Raw genomic sequence first — 18,373 nt, forward strand, 5'->3', positions numbered from 1 at the left:
TGGGACGGAGCTTCGCTTCTCTAGTTTAGAGTCCTAAGGAGTTCTGGGGGTGGGCTGGGGCTCTCTCCAGCTCCCTGCTCCTGGGGAGTGGGGGCCCAGAATGGTCCAAATCACCACCGATAAAACCAAATGCATCCTGGGGTGCCTGGGGGGCTTGGTCAGGTAAGCATCTACTCTTAATTTTGGCTCAGGTCATGATCTCATGGTTCATGAAATCGAGCCCCATATGGGGCTCTGCGTTGACTGCGCGGAGCCTACTTGGAATTCTCTCTCCCCCTCTCTCTCTCTCTCAAAATAGATAAACCTAAAAAAAGCTCTTTTTAATAATACAAAAGAATAAATAAGTTCTTACATAAAATACTTCTGGGCGTATTTTCCCTCCAAGCATCTGCAGCTCTCTAAGACTAGAGCAAATGCCTGCTTCCTCCCTGACAGGCTGAAAACAGGTCTTCCTTTTTAAACTTGCACATATTTTGGGGCACCTGGGGGGGCTCAGTCAGTTAAAGGTCCAACTTTGGCTGAGGTCATGATCCCGGTTCATGCTCTGTGCTGACAGCTCAGAGCCTGGAGCCTGCTTCAGATTCTGTGTCTCCCTCTTTCTCTAAAATAAATAATAATAAAACATTAAGAAAACTTAAGGAGGGGCACCTGGGGGCTCAGTCGGTTGAGCGTCTGACTCCAGCTCAGGTCATGGTCTCGCGGTTCGTGGGTTCGAGCCCCACACTGGACTCTGTGCTGACAGCTCGGAGGCTGCAGCTGCTTCCTGTTCTGTCTTCCTCCCTCTCTGCCCCTCCTCCTGCCTGCAGTCTGCCCGCCCCCAAATAAACATTAAAAAAAAAAACAAGGAAAAACCAAACAAGCGCACCGTCACCCCAGCACGGGCGTCCCCAGCTACGGAGCCCGGCAAAGGCGCTGCAGAAACAGCTGCACGTCCCAGGCTGTGTCGTCCCGCCGAGCCGGGGCCTCTCTGCCTCAGTCACGTTAGAGCATCACTGCGACAGCCACACTGTTCATCACCCCCGCTTTCCAGGGGCTGCGAAAGTGACTCAGCCGTGCTCACGGCGAGCTGCCGGCAGGGCAGAGGTCGGAGCCCCGGGGTCCCGAGTGCGTTCCGGGGGCTCCCACACAAATGACACTGCTTACAGGGGCCTGTAAGGCCTGCGGAGTTTCCAACTAGTACAGTATTTCTGTCTCGGAACTTAGACGGACGTATTTAAAATCAGCCAGTACGTGAACTGTCTGCCCCCAACAGCTCTCCAGGTTACCTACTGCTCAAATGAGGACCATGTGTTCATAACTTTCTGTAAGACTTGAAAACAGAGCGAAACAACTCGGAGGTCCTCACAAACAGTACATACCTTGAGTCCAGGCCCCCCCGCACGGCCCTCAGGGGCTTCCTGAGGCCCCCCTCCTCGCCCCCCTGCACCTCTGTCTGTCCCTGTGCCCTGCCCGGAACTGCTGTCCCGAAGTGTCAGCCCACAGGCAGGCGGCTGCCCTGAAACACGTTCCCTTCTCCCGGAACCTGTCCCTCCGCTACGCCCCCCGCCCCCACCTCCCATGTTCTCCTTGTACCACAGCCGCACCGTGTCCTCCTGGGCTGTGTGCTGCCCGCCCCTCCCCTGCGAGAAGTGTCACCCACAGCATGAGGCCAAGGGCCAGTCAGTGACGTGAAATACATAGTTTTCAATTACTGTGTAAAAGAAAAAAAAAACAAGGTGAACACAACATTCAATAAATGCAGGACCACAATCCGCCTTCTATGATGCTGAAACCCCAGTGGCTCAAAGTCAAAGTTTTTGCCTGAGTGCGGAACAAACTCGTGCTAGGAAGACACACCCCAGGTGGATGGGGGTAGATGGGGGCCATCTTTACTCAGCGCAGTGTATCCAGACACATCCACGCGCTAGACGCATGGAAATCCTGAAATCTAAAGAGGCACTAGGCTTGCAGGCTGGGATCAAGGCAGGGACGGGAACCGGACTTACTTAAGCAACTCCAGTCAGAAGAGCGCACTGAAGTCAGGGGCCACCAGGGCCCGGGACAGACACAGACACACACAGACACACACACACACACCCCAGCAAGACGCACCTGGCTTACGGTGAAGCCGTGCAGCCGCTGTCCCACCCGGAGCCGCCGTGCCCGCTCGCAGGCTGTGCTGCCCCTCCTCCTCTGGGCTCCGAGGCCGGCGCTGCCCGTGGACGGAAGGAAATCAAGGTTAGATGCTTCTGCGGAGGCCTGTGGCTCGTGTCATTCAGCCACACCGTGAGGACATTTTTATGTGATAAAGACAATTCAAGGACAAATTAAGCCTTACATTCTCCAAACAGATTCCAGAAAACGAATTTCGGTAGTTTAGTAAAGTTTGTTCAATTTTATGACCCCTATCTCAGCTCAACTAAAGCCTCATGATATCAACTAACAGATGCATGTCGCAAGCCCTGTATATATAAACGCTCAGAAGTAACTATAACCTAACTATGCTACCAATTTCCTTCACCCGCAGAAAAACAACGCTCATGTGGAAATGACGTTTTCTGTCTCAGGACACAGTACTGCCACAAGCTCCGTACACACCTATGGAACTGGTAAAGCGTAAGACGGGACCTCACCAGGAACCCCTACACTGCGGTTCGCTGCGCAGGTGGTAACAACTCTGGAATAGCATTTGGCATCACTTAAATCAGAGTTATCGGCGCACCTGGGTGGTTCAGTCGGTTGAACATCTGACTCTTGAAGTCCGTGCAGCTCATGATCTCACGGTTGGTGGGATCGAGCCCTGAGTCAGGCTCTTTCCTGACAGCACACAGAAGCTGCTTGGGATTCTCTCTCTCTCTCTCTCTCTCTCTCCCCCTCCCCCCCTGCTGTCTCAAAATAAATGTATAAAAATAAAAAAAAAAATTTCATTTTAAAAATGCATCACCCTCTGATGGTGACCAGAGGGGAGGGTGTGGGGATGGGTGAAATAAACTAGCTGCTCTCGGTAGCTACTGTGTGACTGGAACATAATTTTACATACACACGTACACATACAGGTATAAAGAAGAGCAAGGAAATACACCAGAGAGAGACTGCACAGAGGGAGGGAGAGTCACAATCGTTTAGGGGTAACCTGGATAATGGGGACACAACTGTACTATATGCGTTACACAATTTTCTACACTAGCATTCTGTCCCACAAAAACGATTTCTCCTAAAGATACATGCAGAAAAGGGAAACGACAGCAACCTGGGTCAGTGGCTAGCAGGAAGACGGGCCATCATCACCCACACCCTCCCTCCTGACTCAGCTGATTCCACAAATACCGAAGAGGATTTCACATGTCCTTCACCATCAAGAACGCAACCACAAAAAGCAAATAAATGCTGGCACCCAACATGCAGAAAAAGCCCCAGTACCTCGGGGTCTCCCGCATGTATGCTGGTCACCGACTACACCTGTAAGTAATGCCCCTGCCGCCACGCTCACGCGCAGCACACGGGGACACCGACCCCACGCTCACGCGCAGCACACGGGGACACCGGACCCACGCTCACGCGCAGCACACGGGGACACCGGAACCACGTTCCCCCGCAGCACGGGCACCCCCCCGGCTTCTTCACCTGGGCCTACGGCGAAGCCGCACCATAAAACACACCGGGCTCTGCGAATCAGCAAGGACACTCCTGGCCCACTTTGAACACTCAAGGTTGGAGTGTTATCTTTTCTCCATAAAGGAGTCCATTTCTGGAAGCTCCAGTTGTACTAAGAACACGGAAGTCTCGACGACTCCCTGCCCACAATAAATAACACGGGGGCGGACAGGTTAATGAGAACCACAGGCCGACAATTACTTTAATCACGCGTATTAAAATCCACATCAATCAATGCCCATTTTCACTTCAAAAGTCCGCATACAGGGCCACCCATTCTGGGGTCGCCTAAGGTCCCAGGAGCAGGGGCCTCCTTGGGCCCGGACCCGCTTTGCCCAGACAACTCTGGCAACTGCACAGGAAGCCCCCTCCTTTGCTAGGGGAGGCGATGGGAGGAAGACCCTGCGCCGGCCCTCATCCAGGCTCTCCGCAGGACTCTGGTCGGGCTCCGGGCTCCGCGGGCGAAGGGCCTCGGGGTCGAGCTCCAGGGTCCCCGGGAGAAGGGTCTCGGGGTCCGGGCTCCCCAGGTCCGCGCTCTCCAGCCTGGGCTAAGGTTCCCGGCCATGGGAGTCAAGGCTACCCGGTGAAGGGTCTCGGGGTCCGGGCTCCCGGGGCGAAGGGTCCAGGGTCGAGCTCCGGGGTCCCAGGGAGAAGGGTCTCAGGGTCGAGCTCCGGGGTCCCCGGGTCCGCGCTCCCCGGCCTGGGCTAAGGTTCCCGGCCATGGGAGTCAAGGGTACCCGGTAAAGGGTCTCGGGGTGCGGGCTCCCCGGGAAATGGGCCTCAGGGTAGAGCTCCGGGCTCCCCAGCCCCGGCTCCGCGCTCCCCGGGAGTAGGGTCTCCGGGTCCGGGCTCCCAGAGAAAGGAGCGGTGGTGCGGCAGCCCCAGGCCCGGACGACAATGGAGAACCTTCCAGAGTCTTCCCACCGCCGGGACCGCCCCCGCCAGCCTCACCCCGACCGACCTCCCTCCTTCTCTCCCACCCGCCCGCTCTCACCCTCCCCTCAGCCGGTCCAGAACACCAGGCGCCCGAACACCGCTGCGCCACATGGCTCGTGACCTGCACACGCCGACGCAGCTTCACTTATCGCGACGCAGGGAGCGGGGGCGAGACGCACAGGCCGCGATTCCATTGGTCAGCGCGCACAGCAACGCTCTCTCCAATAGGCTGCCGAGGAAAGGGGCGGGCTCCTGATGCGGCGGGGCGGGACTCGAGGGCGGTGGGGCACGGGGTGGGCGGGGCGATGGGGGCGGAGCGTCGCGGGCGACGGAGCTTAACAGCACGGCGGGGGCGGGGCCCGCGTGAGGATTCCGGGGAGGGAGTAGCTGGGGGCGGAGTCCAGGGCGTGAGGAGGAGCGAGCAGGGTGAGGGGCGGGGACCGCGCCGCGGAGGGGCGGGGATTGCACCGTTGAGGACCGGCCTTGCAGGGCGGGGCGGGGCGGGCCTGTGCCGGGAGGGGCGGGCTCACGCCGGCCAGGTGAGAGGCGGGTTGCTCAGGCCTCCGCGCTCACAGGCCTACCTGGGGCAGTTAAGTGAGGGCTAGGGAGCCCCGGGGCGCCAGGTGCCTTAGCCCCGGCTACGTGGCTTTGTGCAAGGGTCCGCCCCAGATGGTTTCCAGGGCCACGGCACTACGACGTCCTCCTCCTCAAGACAGCTCTCGCCCAGGATGTCCCCGGGGAACCGCAGGCCCCCCCCCCCCCCCCCCCAACAAAGCGCCTGCGAGAGTGTGCAGACTCCCTGCTTTCCCCACCGGCATGCCTTGTCCGGGAAGGCGCCGCGCTTCTGAGATGTCCGAAGGACCCCCGTGCCCTTCTTGAACCGGGAGCGCAGATCCTGCGGGTGGGCCGGCCCTGCCGCTATGGGGTGGAAGGGCTCTGGGCCCTGCAGGGGCGGAGAGAGGCGCCACCTCTTAAGGCAGATGCTCAGGGCCTTGGCCTTCTCTCTTCCTTCCCCACCTCATTCTTTCCCTTGGCCCGCTCATGCAAATGGACCCAAATCTCCCTGCCCTGCTTCTGGCACCGAAGAAAGGCTCCTCCGGAGACAGGAGCCAGCTGTTTGAACATATAACTGCCCTGGCAATGATGGGGAGGGTAACCTTGCATCGAAAAGCCCCCAAAAGCCTCCCAAAAGCGCTTCGCAGTGCTGTGGATCCTGCAAGTAACTGAGCATCTCTTGATCCACAGGAGAAACCAGCTGAACCAGAACAGGTGATGATCAGAAGCAGCTCTGTGCATGTGCCTTTCTTCCGTGGAGAATCTGGGCGGCGAAGGTTACTGAGCCTCCGCGATCCTGCGGAGAGGGTTGGGTGTTATTAACCCTTCTGTGAGTGTTTAGGAAAATAAGCACTGTGAAGTTATGGTATTTTGATCTCTCTGAAGAACAGATGCTGTATAAATCCAGTAATTGCCACTTACTGGTAGATTCCCACAGGATACAACCTTACTGATGGCGACCTACACACACTAAGAATTTATAGATAATTATTTTGGAACAGCACCCACAGTTTTAACAGTCATATGTAATCTCAATATATGTTAAAAATCCCTGCAATGCAGAAATTAAACAAAAAATTGTCAGGATGCTGTATCCTATGTTTCAAAGCCACCTCCAATGTCCCAATGAAATTCACTGTTTTAGTGATAAGCAATGATCAGAAGACGTGGGGTCTGGGATGTAGAAAGGCAACCAAGTGAATATTTGAGTACGACAGCTCGGATTATATCTCCCCAGAAAGAAATGTTATGACCTCATTTGAAAATAGGGTCTTGGGGTGCCTGGGTGGCTCAGTTGGTTGAGCGTCTGACTTCAGCTCAGGTCACGATCTCTCTGTTTGTGAGTTCAAGCCCCTCATCAGGCTCTCAAGCCCCTCATCAGGCTCTGTGCTGACAGCTCACAGCCTCGAACCTGCTTTGGATTCTGTGTCTCCCTCTCTGTCTGTCCTTCCCCTGCTAATGCTCTCTCTCTCTCTCTCTCTCTCTGCTTCTCAAAAATAAACATTAAAGGGCACCTGGGTGGCTCAGTCGGCTGAGCATCCAACTTCAGCTCAGGTCATGATTTCACGGTTTGTGGGTTCAAGCCCCGCATCGGGTTCTGTGCTGACAGCTCAGAGCCTGGAGCCTGTTTCAGATTCTATGTTGCCCTCTCTCTCTGCCCCTCCCCCACTCATGCTCTGTCTCAAAAATAAATAATTACAAAAAATAAACATTAAAAAATATTTTTGAGAAATAAAAGAAAAGAGGGTCTTTCTGGAGGTAATCAAATTAGAATGAAGTTATTAGGTAGGCACCTAATCCAATGCGACTAGTGTCCTAATACAAAGAGAAACTTGGAGACCCTGACACACAGGAGGAGGGGACGGCAAAGATCAGGGTGACAATTCTATAAACCAAGGAGTACCAACGACTGCCGGGCACAGCAGAGGCTGGGAGGGAACCGATTCCCCATCGTAACCTCAGCATGAGCCTACCGGCCAGCACCTTGATCTTGGACTTCTGGCCTCCAGAACTATGAGACAGTCCATTCCCATTGTTCTAAGCCATCCAGTTTGTGGTACTTTGTGATGTCACCCCAGCAAGTTGAGACAGAAGTCGAGGTTCCTTCACCTCCTGAAGAAGGACCCGCAGTAGTTTGGCTGCATATGTGGTTTTCCAGGATTGCATGTCCTCCACATGATGCGTGCTCTTTGGAAATCCTTTATTTCAGAATCTGTCATAAACCACAAGTGACGGTTTGGGGAAATGCAAGGTAAGAGATCGGCTCAGTGCCTCTAAATTTAAAAATTATAGAAATGTATACAATGTCAGCAAACAATGCTAACAGCATGGGATGAGGTGAAAGACCCCCATCCTAAAACCAGCGAGCCCTCCAGCGCTCATACTCGTCCACTCAACAAGGCTTTATTGTGTGTCATCTATTGCCAGCCTGAGCTTTGCCACAAGGAGTTTGAACGAAGCCTTTCACCGTTCTGCTGAACTGTAAAAATGGGCCATGCTTTTCTGCAGGTTTCCTTTCAACCCTAAGGTTTCATGGTTTTGTTATCTCGGGTCTTAATTGTGATGTTGGTACAGCATCGACTCCAGCCTTTAGTTTCATTTTTTCTCTATCTGTTTAAAATGATGCAAATGGGGGCGCCTGGGTGGCTTAGTCGGTTAGGCGTCCGACTTTCGCTTAGGTCATGATCTCGCAGTTTGTGGGTTCGAGCCCCACGTCGGGCTCTGTGCTGACTGCCAGCTCAGAGCCTGGGGCCTGTTTCAGAGTCTGTGTCTCCCTCTCTCTCTGACCCTCCCCTGCTCACGCTGTCTCTCTCTCTCTCTCTCCTAGTAATAAATAAAAATATTTAAAAAAAAAATAAAATAAAATGATGCAAATGAAGAAATTCACATTCATTTGGCAGATTTTAGTTTCATTTCTGCTTCTAGGTGCGTTCTCTGATAGCCACCTTTGTTGGAGAAAAGCTCTCCCCTTGAATGTAGTTTGCTTTCAGGAGTTTGGAACAATTGTCTCAGAAAACCTCAGATGTTGTTGAGATTTCCTCTTGGCAATGCCAAATCATAATTGTTTTTTTAAAGACCTTGCACATTTATACATACAGATGTGGGAAAAAAGTTCAGGATTAGTCATCATTAAAGAAAAGGTACACTACCATAAAATGGGACATTATTTTATCTGTCAGATGTAACAAGTTGATAAAACCTAAGGGAAGCTTGTGAAGTTCTTGCGACCAGGCACTTTTCTGCTCTGGGTACTATGTGCTACTCTCTCTATTTACCTTTCGGAAAGCACTTGGACACTGTTTGTACACATTTTAAGTGAGTGCACTCTTCCAGCAGAAAGTTCCCTTCATGAGAATTATCCTACGGCTGTATCTCACAAGGGTGCAGCGCTGAATAAGTAAAGATGTTCTCTGCAGTCTTTTTGACTATAGCAAATATTGAAAAGACGGCTACCAAGAAGGGTTTTCTTAAATAAAATATAACACATCCATATAATTAAATACTCCACAGATACTGAAAACAATGATTTCCATTGCTTTTCACATATGTACCACAAATTAGTAAGGAAAGAAAGCTAGATGGTGGCTGAAGCTCTCACTGAGTGAGAAAAATATACTCTCATTTGAGTGGAACAAGTCGAAAGGAGATTTTAATTGTGATTTGATTATGCTTAACAAAACACTTTAATGAAAGAAATTTATGAAGAATAAGTCAATAGCAAAACAGGCTATGTTCATAGATAGGAAACACAGTGTGATAAAGATACCATTTCTTTGCAAAAAATTTTTTTAAATTAAAAACAAACAAAAAAGAAATACAATTTCAATAAAAATTTCAACAAATCAGGAGCACAAAATAATCCTAAAATACAGATAAAGGAGAAAAGATTCAAGAACAAGAAAGCAATTTTGTAAAAATAAAAATTGAATGTTTATGTATTTTGAGAGAGAGAGAAAGACACACACTGAGAGACAGTGCACAAGTCGGGGAGGGGCAGAGAGAGAAGGAGACACAATTTGAAGCAGCTCCAGGCTCTGAGCTGTCAGCACAGAGCCCAGTGCGGGGCTCGAACCCACGAACCATGAGGTCATTAACTGAGCTGAAGTCAGATGTTCAAACTGACTGAGCCACCCAGGGGCCTCGCAAAGCAGTTTTGAAGAGGGACAATGTGGGAAACTTACTTTAGCAGATATTGAGACAAGTCTTTCTAGTAAGGACTTTTAGATATATTGTCTATAAAAAGCTGTAGCAAATAAGACAGTGTTAATATGAGCACAGAGAGAGAGGCAGAGAGGCTAAAGGAATATAAAGAAAGCCAGGAATAGACACCTAGAAGTAGATCAGTGGAGAAAAGATTCAATAAATCTTATAATTTATCTGGGAAAAATTGAATTGCTAGTTCAAATCACTCTGCACCTACCCCAAGACAATAATGATATTGTATCTCTTCAAAGGGCTTTAAAGTTCTACTTTTCTTACCTATGCTTTTAATACACATGATTTGAGTTTTGTTTCTGCTTCCTGTAATAAAGACATCCTCAAGATTAAAATGACTGTAGGGGCGCCTGGGTGGCTCAGTTGGTTGAGCATCTGACTTTGGCTCAGGTCATGATCTCATGGTTCATGAGTTTGAGCCCCGTGTTGGGCTCTGTGCTGACAGCTCAGAGCCTGGAGCCTGTTTCCGATTCTGTGTCTCCCTCTCTCTCTGACCCTGCCCTGTTCATGCCCTGCCTCTGTCTCTCAAAGAATAAATAAATGTTAAAACAAACAAGCTTGTTTATAAATAGACTACAGAATGAGTCATCAGACTGCCCCCCCCCTCCCCGCCCAAGGTCTTAGAGGTGGAGCCCAGGGCAGAAAAGGTACCGCACCTGCACCTTATCCTTAGCATGTAATTTACTGCAGGAGACAGGCTTGTGTTCCAAATGGCAGGGGGTGGGGGTGCGGGGGGGGTGGGAGTGCTTAAAGTGCAAATGCTCACTCACCTAAATTCCACTGAATGTGAATGAGTCTGAATGATTTTGTTGAGTGGTGAGTAGGAAGAAACTACTGAAAAGGAAAAGAGGTGGTGAGTATGGCAGGATTTCACCAGGTAGAAACGATAAAGTCAAAAGGGAAAACGAAACCCTGAGAACTTCCAAAGACAATGTTTATTTTCTTCAAATGTTTCTTTTCCAAGTTACTCACATTCTAACCGCTTTGTATACTTCTGATATTTTAACTTCAACTCAAATGCTACTGTTTCCTGGTGAATGACTCCGTCCCTGGTAACCAGAACCTGTGTTGGTTACAACCCAGAACCAGTCAGGTCCAGGCTCTGTTTGACCTTTTATCTGCTCTTTGGTCCGTGGGTTACATCTTTCATGACAAGTCATTTTATAAAACTTTTAACCCTTTATTTTTGTAACTGGTTTCCAGGTAGGAGTGCAATGGGTCCGTCATCACTGTGGTTGGATAAATATTCACGAGCTCCTAGAACAGGCTGCTTCGCTGCTGCTAAATTTTGGATAAAGGTTTAGAAACTAGTTCTTAAAGGAGAGATTAAAGACACAGTCCCTACTTTTATGGAATCCTTGGTCTAGCACGGGTTACAGAAAAACAAATGCAAAGTTACTGTGTCATCCAATCCAGTGGCCTCTGGGAGGGCAAAGAAAGATTCCATCAGCAAAGGAGGGCTCAGAGAAGCGTGCTAAGCTCCGGGAGAAGGGGACACATTGGACTCTCCCAAAAGGGTGAGTTAGTAACAGTGTAACGTGTATGTATGTATTTCCTATGGGTGCTATACCAAATTACCACACGTTTTCTGGCTTAAACAACACCAGTTAATTCTCTTACGGTTTGGGAGGCCAGAAGTGTGGCACGGGTCTCGAGGGGCTTAAAATCAAGAAGGCCGAAGGGGTGCACTTCCTCTGGAGGCCCCGAGAATATGCTTTCTTGCCTTTTCCAGCTTGGAGAGGCCACCCACATTCCTAGGCTCACGGCCCTTCTCCCACTTTCTACGCCAGCAATGGCTGGTCCAGTCTTTCTCCTGATGCCATTTCTCTGTATCTGATGCTCTGCCTTCTGCTTCCCTATTTAAGGTCCATGTCATTCCTGATGGGCCCGTCCAGATAATCCAAGGTAACGTCTTTATTTTCAGATCATCTGATTGCAACCTTAATTCCATCTGCTACCTTAAGTCCTCTTTGCCATGTATCCTTGTACTGATGGATTCCAGGGACACACCTGAGACCATTACCTTGCCTCCCACAATGTTAAAAGAAATTGATTTATTGACTAAATACTCGAAGAATCTTTAAAATACTGCTGTTTACGTTCCATTGTTAAAATTAGTGTCTTACTAATCTGTTGTCGCTGTATTAGAATATAATTGTCAGGTTTCTACCCTAAAGAGAGGAAGTCTATGGCTGTCCATTCAGTCCCCCCCCCCCCCCCCCCCCCCCCCCCCCCCCCCCCCCCCCCCCCCCCCCCCCCCCCCCCCCCGCCCAGGGCTTTTCTCCTGAGCTGCTTCTTGAGTTTCACGTACTGGTCAAAATCACAATTTCTTAGCACAGATGTCAAGTTTTGTGGCAAACTGTTGGTCTTTTCAGCAAAACATTGTAGAGTATTCTAGCTTATTTGTTGGAAGGAGGAATTTTGACATGCCAGAAATAGAAGGAAATGAATATTATAATTGAATTTACAGACATCACTTTTTGGAGCATTGAAACAAAGACCCGTCAGTTAGAGCGAGAACAAACGGGTACATATCAGAGGAGGGAGGAGGGGAAAGAATGCCCATGATAGCATTTATTTGGCATTTTTATCCATTATGATCCGTGGCAGTGAAATAAATATTCATCAGTGAAATGTCTTTTTAGTGGGAACAAGCAGAGGCGAGAACATATTTATACAACATAAAGCTCAGTGGGGGAAAAGCTGTTTTTGTTACTTCTGAATTGGTTCTTTGAATTGGTTCTTTTTTTAATTCCAAGAACATATCATCGTTAAAGTAGGTTCATTTCAACACAGCTCTCAACCTACCAAGCATTATAATTACTCCTTTATTGATAATATTGACAAAGAAGGAGTCATTTCCTTGTTGACATACACTTCTTGGGGAAACGGTGAAGATGTTTTGGGTCATGAGACAAATACATTTGCGCCAGAAGTAGATCGTGATGGGCAGGACCTGGCCCTTCAGGGTGGCCCCGTATCTAACGAACGCATCCTTAGGGGACCTGAGTTTGAAAATACAAAGCTGGGGGAGGTCTCAACTCAAATATTAAATACAGACGCAAGAGCGGAGAGAACTAGGAATCAGGAACCGGATGAGAGAAACCAGGCGGAAACCAGGCGCGGGCTCCTGAGGGCTCTCTGCACATCACGTGTGAGTATCAGTCTTCTCTGCCATCGCGCCCCCCGCCCCAGCTCGCGTGTGGCGGGTCTATCCGGATCTGGCCTTCCGGACAAGCTCGAAGCAGATATCTGGTGTGCTGGGCCTTCCGACTCACACTGCCCGATGTGAATTTGTGTTCTTGTCTAATAAATGCCCAGAGAAACGAAGGGTTGGGATATCCATTTGAGATCATTAGCCGAGCCCTGACAGCAGGTGGTGCATAACCCGAGTCATCGTGGTTTCCCCAGACGGGCTTTTCCCTTCTTCCTGATTTTATCTTTCCGCTGGGGCCATCTTTCGTCTCTGGTTATAAGATGGTGTTATGAGCTGAGTTGTGTCTCATCCAACCTCATATGCTGAACCCCCAGGAACCCCCAGGACTTTGGAAGGTGACTATATTTGGAGATGGGGTTTTTATGGAGGTGATTATGGTAAAATGAGGTCACTACAGTGGACTCTGATCCAATCTGGCCGGCGCCCTTTGAAGAGGAGGAGGTCAGGACACAGACTCCCACGGAGGGAGTCCCATGAGGACACAGGAAGGGGACGGCGTCTACACGCCCGGGAGAAACCAGCCCTGCCCACGCCTGGGTCTCAGACTCCAGCCTCCAGAACTGGGAGGCAGTAAAGGGCTGTGTGAGCCCGTGGTTACGGCGGCCCCGGAAACCAGCGCAGGCGGGTCCTGCTTGAGAGGGAACAGACAGATTGACCTCGGGGACCCCAGACACCGTGCCCAGAAATAGACAACAGAACATATGGAACTTTCCCACATGATAAGGGAAGCATTTTAAATCACACAGGCAAGTGACGATTATTCAAGAAATGATGTTGCAGTCAGTCCGTCCAGTTACCACCCATTCTTTACAACAAAAGAGATTCCAGATGGGTCAATGAGTGTCGTATAAAATGAGCTCATAAAAACATAATAGAAAGATGGGTAAGTTTAAAACACAATTTGGAATTGTTTATGAGTATGATATGAAAATCTGGAATCCATGGAAAAAAACAACTGGTTCATTTAAAAAATATGTGTACAACAAAAGTGTCATTACAAAGTCAAAAGATCAACAGACCAGAAAAAGTAATTGCAAATCACATGACAGGCAAAGTCCTTAGTACACAAAGCATTTCTACAAATCTCTAAGAAAAATGCAAATAATAAAAAAATTGGCAAAGTTATTTCAAAAACAGAATTACAAATGACCAATTAAAAAATGAAAGACCCTCAAACTCATAACTAAGGAAACAAAAATTAAAGCTTCTGACTGGCTTGGGTCATGATCTCACTGTTCACGAGTTCAAGCCCCACGTGCTTGACAGCTGTGCTGACAGCTCGGAGCCTGGAGCCTGCTTTGGATTCCGTGTCTCCCTCTCTCTCTGTCCCTTCCCTGCTCACACTCTGTCTCTCTCTGTTTCTCAAAAATAAATAAACATTAAAAAAATAAAATAAAAATGTGAAACCATTTTTAGCTGATCCTGTTGGCGAAGGTGTAAGTGTTTGAAAGTTTTCTGTGTCTAGAGCAGCCCAGTCGTTCACATTTGGCGGGACCATGGGCCACTGCGGATCTTTTAGAGCGCTTCTCGGCAGTGTGAAGAAAAGGTAAAACAGTACCCATTCCTGAGAGAGGCACATTTACCTCTCGCAGCTTACCAGACGCACATACACACACAACACCGCAGAACTGCACGCACAGGGCAGATTGTTATGCACTCGCTTCATGGAATGTGCTGGAAGTGTCTGCCATCCTTAAGAGCACAGCCGGTTGATTAAACAGCTGGAGCCCAGGGGAGCAGTGTTATTTCTTGGTCTCCCTTCCTGACCCAGCCCCGATCACAGAGAGGCTGTCAGCACCTCCAGGAGCCGCTGCCGGCACCTTGGTCCAGGGTATGGGCTACACGCCCGACGCCCCCCTGCCTGGGTGGGACCAGCTGCCTGGGGGCAGGAGCCCGCGCCTCCTGTGATCTCTGAAAAAGTGGCTCCTCGGGTGGTGTGCTGGGCCCGGGCCACCCCTGCTGTCCGCAGACTCTTAACCCTGCGATAGTCTAGTGTGATGCCAGGGAGCAGAGCTCCGTGCGCCCCGTGACAAGACGGCCCAGCGACAGTGCTGTCCAAAAAGAGCAAACTGTGAAATGTATAATCCTTGTTTAAATTTAAAAAAAAAATTTTTTTTAATGTTACTTTATTTTTGAGAGAGAGAGACAGAGCGTGAGTGGAGGAGGGGCTCGAACCCACAAACCACAAGGTCATGACCTGAGCTGAAGTTGGACGCTTAACCGACTGAGCCCCCCAGGCGCCCCCCAATTTTTTTTAATGTTGGTAAAATACATATAACAGAAAAGTTACCATGTTGCGCATTTTTACGTCTGCCGCTCTGTGGCAGTAAGTACTTTCATCGTGTGGCTGCCGCGGCGTCCGGCCGGGTTCCTCTCCTCCCCCACCCCTGGCGGCCACCTTCCACTTCTGTGTCTAGGGATTCGACGCCCCAAGTTCCTCCTGTGGATGGAGTCGTACGAGGAGGGTCTTCTGCATCCAGCTTGCTGCCCAAGCGTAACGTCCTCGAGGCCCCCCCGCAGTGCGGCCGGGGTCAGAACCTCCTTCGCACGTCTTCTTATCCGTTGATCTGTCCCTGGACACTGGATGCCTCCAGGACTTGGCTGTGGTGAATCATACTGATGTGAACACGGGTGCGGAAATATCTCTTTGAGACGCTGAGGTGTAGACCCAGATGTGGAATTGCTGCGTCCTGTGGTAATTCTATTTTTAATTTTTTAAGAAACCACCAGTATGATCCTTTTTTTAAAACTAAAACGTTTTAAAATAAAAATATAAATACAGATATAGATGTTATAGCAATTGAAGATCCCCGGAAGCGTAGAAATCTGTTAAGAATGGTTATCTGTGGGGCGCCTGGGGGGCTCAGTAGGTTAAGTGTCTGACTTCGGCTCAGGTCATGATCATGGGGTTTGTGGGTTCGAGCCCCGCGTCGGGCTCTGTGCTGACAGCTCAGAGTCTGGAGCTGCTTCGGATTCTGTGTCTCCCTCCCTCTCTGCCTCTCCCCTGCTCATGCTGTCTCTCTCTCTAAAAAATAAGTAAACATTAAATTTTTTTTTTTTTAAAAAGAATGGTTATCTGTAGGGGGTAGAATGACTCTGAGGGATAGAGAACATTTATCTTTCACTTTACATCTTTATGAAACTACTTTTTTTCATGTGTCTATTGTTTCAGTAGTTACATCAAGTCAGCACGTGTACCATTTCTATGGACACACTCCCCAACAGATTCATGGAACATGAAACAGAAAAGCCTCAGCTCCTTTCTTGTTTGAATTTATAAAGTATGCTGCTCACAGCTTTTGCTTTTCTGCATTAATTTTGCTAGGAAAGATCTATATTCCTCCTTTTCTCTGGGGCTCCTTGAAGGCAGGGAGTGCATCTAATTTATATTCGTGCCACCCGTTCCCAGGGCCATGTCTAGCACGTAGAGAGCGCTTGGTGATTTCTGTTTTGTGGTTGTTGACTGGTTTTGCTAATCCCTGAAAACACCAGTGTAAGCTGAGATCAATTCCCCATCTCTATGCCCTTTGTATTACTCCTCTCTTTCTCTCTCTCTCTCTCCGCTACCCTCTCTCTTCTCCTTCCTCCTCTTTCCTTTCTCTTCTTCCTCCCTGTCCTCTCTGGTTCCCCTTGAGATGAGGAAGACGCTGTTGGATGTCCTTTGTCTTCATGCCCACATTGCTTCATCGCCTCTATTCCTAGAATAGTTCTTCATCTGACCCAACTGCTTTTGATCGGAATGAATAAAATATTATGTCCACCAATTTCTTAGGATTATTGAATAAAGGTTTGCAAGTCAGGAAAGTTCCCCCACTTAGGAACAATTTGACCTTCAGCACATCATCTAAATTCTTTTTTTTCCATCGCCTAAATTCTTAACAATTCAGTTTCCTCTTACGTACCTCATAGAAAATATAAAGTCTTCAGCATAGTTGTTTTACATAGAAAGCTAACTGGTACTTTTAAAAGCTTTAGAGCTACTATTACCCATCACTACTGCTGTAATGATAATTGCCCTCCCCATCATCTAAATTATCCCCAACAGATTTCATACAGGGGCTACTCCTTAGTTAAGAAATGCCTCTTTAAAATCCACATAAACAGAGCACAACTGCTTATGATTCATTATTCCTTCACAATGTTGACACATGCTAAAGATCTTCCTTCTCTTGGAAATACTTAAATTTGAAATTGATATTTTAGAGATAGTTGCAATTAGCCCGAAGGAATAGATTACAATAGACTTTTCCAGACATGTGATCAGCCCTTGAAACTACATTGCATAAAACTACCCACCGTTGAAAAATAAAATGGGTCTAATCATAATAGAACTTGTCTCATACAATTTTGCTGAAATTTAAGGAGATTTAGGAATATGTCTGAAGTGCTAATCAAAGTGTCCCACAAATCGCTCTTGTAGTCAGTCGTACGGTATTTTCCCCTAATGAGAGTGTGGTTGGGCATCCTCATTTGCACCCTTCTTCCAGTGGTTTGTCCACACTAGAGGGTGTCCACTCAGGAAGTGCACTTAGCAAGGCTTCCCAAGTACTTTCTGACACTCTGGTCATGACGTTAACATAAACTGTATCAGACTACAGATGGCGTAGTCAGAAAGTATTCCGACTTAATGGAGTTTTTCCCACTAGGAATAAAGGTGTAGCCCATTGTAACGATCTCCGCTAATTTCCATTAAATGGTTCTTCATGCTCATTGCTGTACGTGGATTCATTAATTTGTATTAGATCATCTAACCACCAAATGAATATATCCCAGCTAGGGCTTTCTCTTTGCAGCCTAAGTTATGTACAAACCCTTTCAACACAGATCTTTGCTTTTAGGAGACCTTTCAAATATTCATATTCCAAGAATATTATAAGAGGAACATCAAGCTAAAATTCAGATAAAATATAGATGTAACCATGGGACCTGCTGAGCTGTCTTGGTTGATATTTTAAGTAAATTGGACCAACTAATTGGCGATCTGATCAATCGCCTTGTAATTATCTCTGTGAATTTCAAGAGACCTCACACATTGCCTTGTAAACACTTAGCCTCCGGATCAGAATGCAGTGGGTTTACAGACAGATGTACTTGATTGGAGAACCTGGTTAGGACTCAATTGCTTGTCCATGATCAGTTCTTATGTGAAATGAAACTGAATTTCAAATTGTGGTTTATTTTCATTCAGTAGGCCTGGTCTCTAACGATGGGAAATATGAACGTGGAGCCTTCCTGAATGGGAGCACAGCAGTGTGAAGGGGTGAGTGGTCCCCTGCTCTGGCCGTGTTCATGTATCATCATCAAGAAGTGTGTTCTGTGCTGCTCAGTGTGGTCCATGAACAGCCTGCTTCTGGCCTGTAACAAGTCTAAAATGGAGCGTATAGAGGGTAAAGTATTGAAATTAAGAGTTTAGAACCCGAAAAGTTTCTAAAAGTTGAGTGTAGAAATTGGGTGGGGAAGTTTAGAAACTTTTATAACATTCAAACACAACTATTATTTCTTTGAATTGCATATTAAAAATGTAGGGTTCCTGGGACGCTTGGGTGGCTCGGTCGGTTAAGCATCTGACTGTTGATTTCAGCTCCGGTCATGTTCTCACGGTCATGAGATGGAGCTCTGTGCTGCGTGTGAAGCCTGCGTGGGATTCTGTCTCCCTCTGCCCCTCCCCTCCTGATGTTCTCTCTCTCTCTGTCTCTCTCTCTCTCAATAAATAAATAAATAGTAAAAAAAAATAAAATAGAAATGTAGGGCTTCCCTATTTTTTATCTAAGAATTCCTTTTCTTTTTTTGGTATTTTAGAAAAAAATTCAATCCAGC

At 48.3% G+C, this 18,373-nt stretch overlaps 1 protein-coding gene and 1 long non-coding RNA gene across 5 annotated transcripts in view; one reads left to right on the top strand and one right to left on the bottom strand.

Moving 5' to 3' along the window:
* PITRM1 (pitrilysin metallopeptidase 1) overlaps positions 1–4,708 on the bottom strand; it is a 39,914-nt gene extending 35,206 nt beyond the window's left edge. For all 3 annotated transcript variants that reach the window (XM_039240366.1, XM_039240365.1, XM_039240368.1), the window contains exons 1-2: positions 4,628–4,708; positions 2,092–2,191 (exon numbers count right to left, since the gene is read on the bottom strand). In XM_039240366.1, coding sequence (XP_039096297.1) covers positions 2,092–2,191; positions 4,628–4,680 — 153 coding nt within the window. In that variant the 5' untranslated portion in view covers positions 4,681–4,708. The remainder of the gene's footprint in view (positions 1–2,091; positions 2,192–4,627) is intronic.
* A 2,539-nt stretch (positions 4,709–7,247) lies between these two features.
* LOC120237208 lies at positions 7,248–18,162 on the top strand. 2 transcript variants are annotated; one of them, XR_005529892.1, is made up of 4 exons: positions 7,248–7,375; positions 14,974–15,187; positions 17,745–17,943; positions 18,138–18,162. It is a non-coding gene; the product is annotated as an uncharacterized LOC120237208 (long non-coding RNA). The 2 variants fall into 2 exon arrangements; XR_005529891.1 differs by lacking the exon at positions 7,248–7,375 and having other exon boundaries at positions 14,878–15,187.
* The last annotated feature ends 211 nt before the right edge of the window (positions 18,163–18,373 follow it).

This window comes from Hyaena hyaena, unplaced genomic scaffold (genome assembly GCF_003009895.1).
Source record: "Hyaena hyaena isolate Hyena2069 unplaced genomic scaffold, ASM300989v1 scaffold_174, whole genome shotgun sequence".
Taxonomy (NCBI): Eukaryota; Metazoa; Chordata; class Mammalia; order Carnivora; family Hyaenidae; genus Hyaena; species Hyaena hyaena.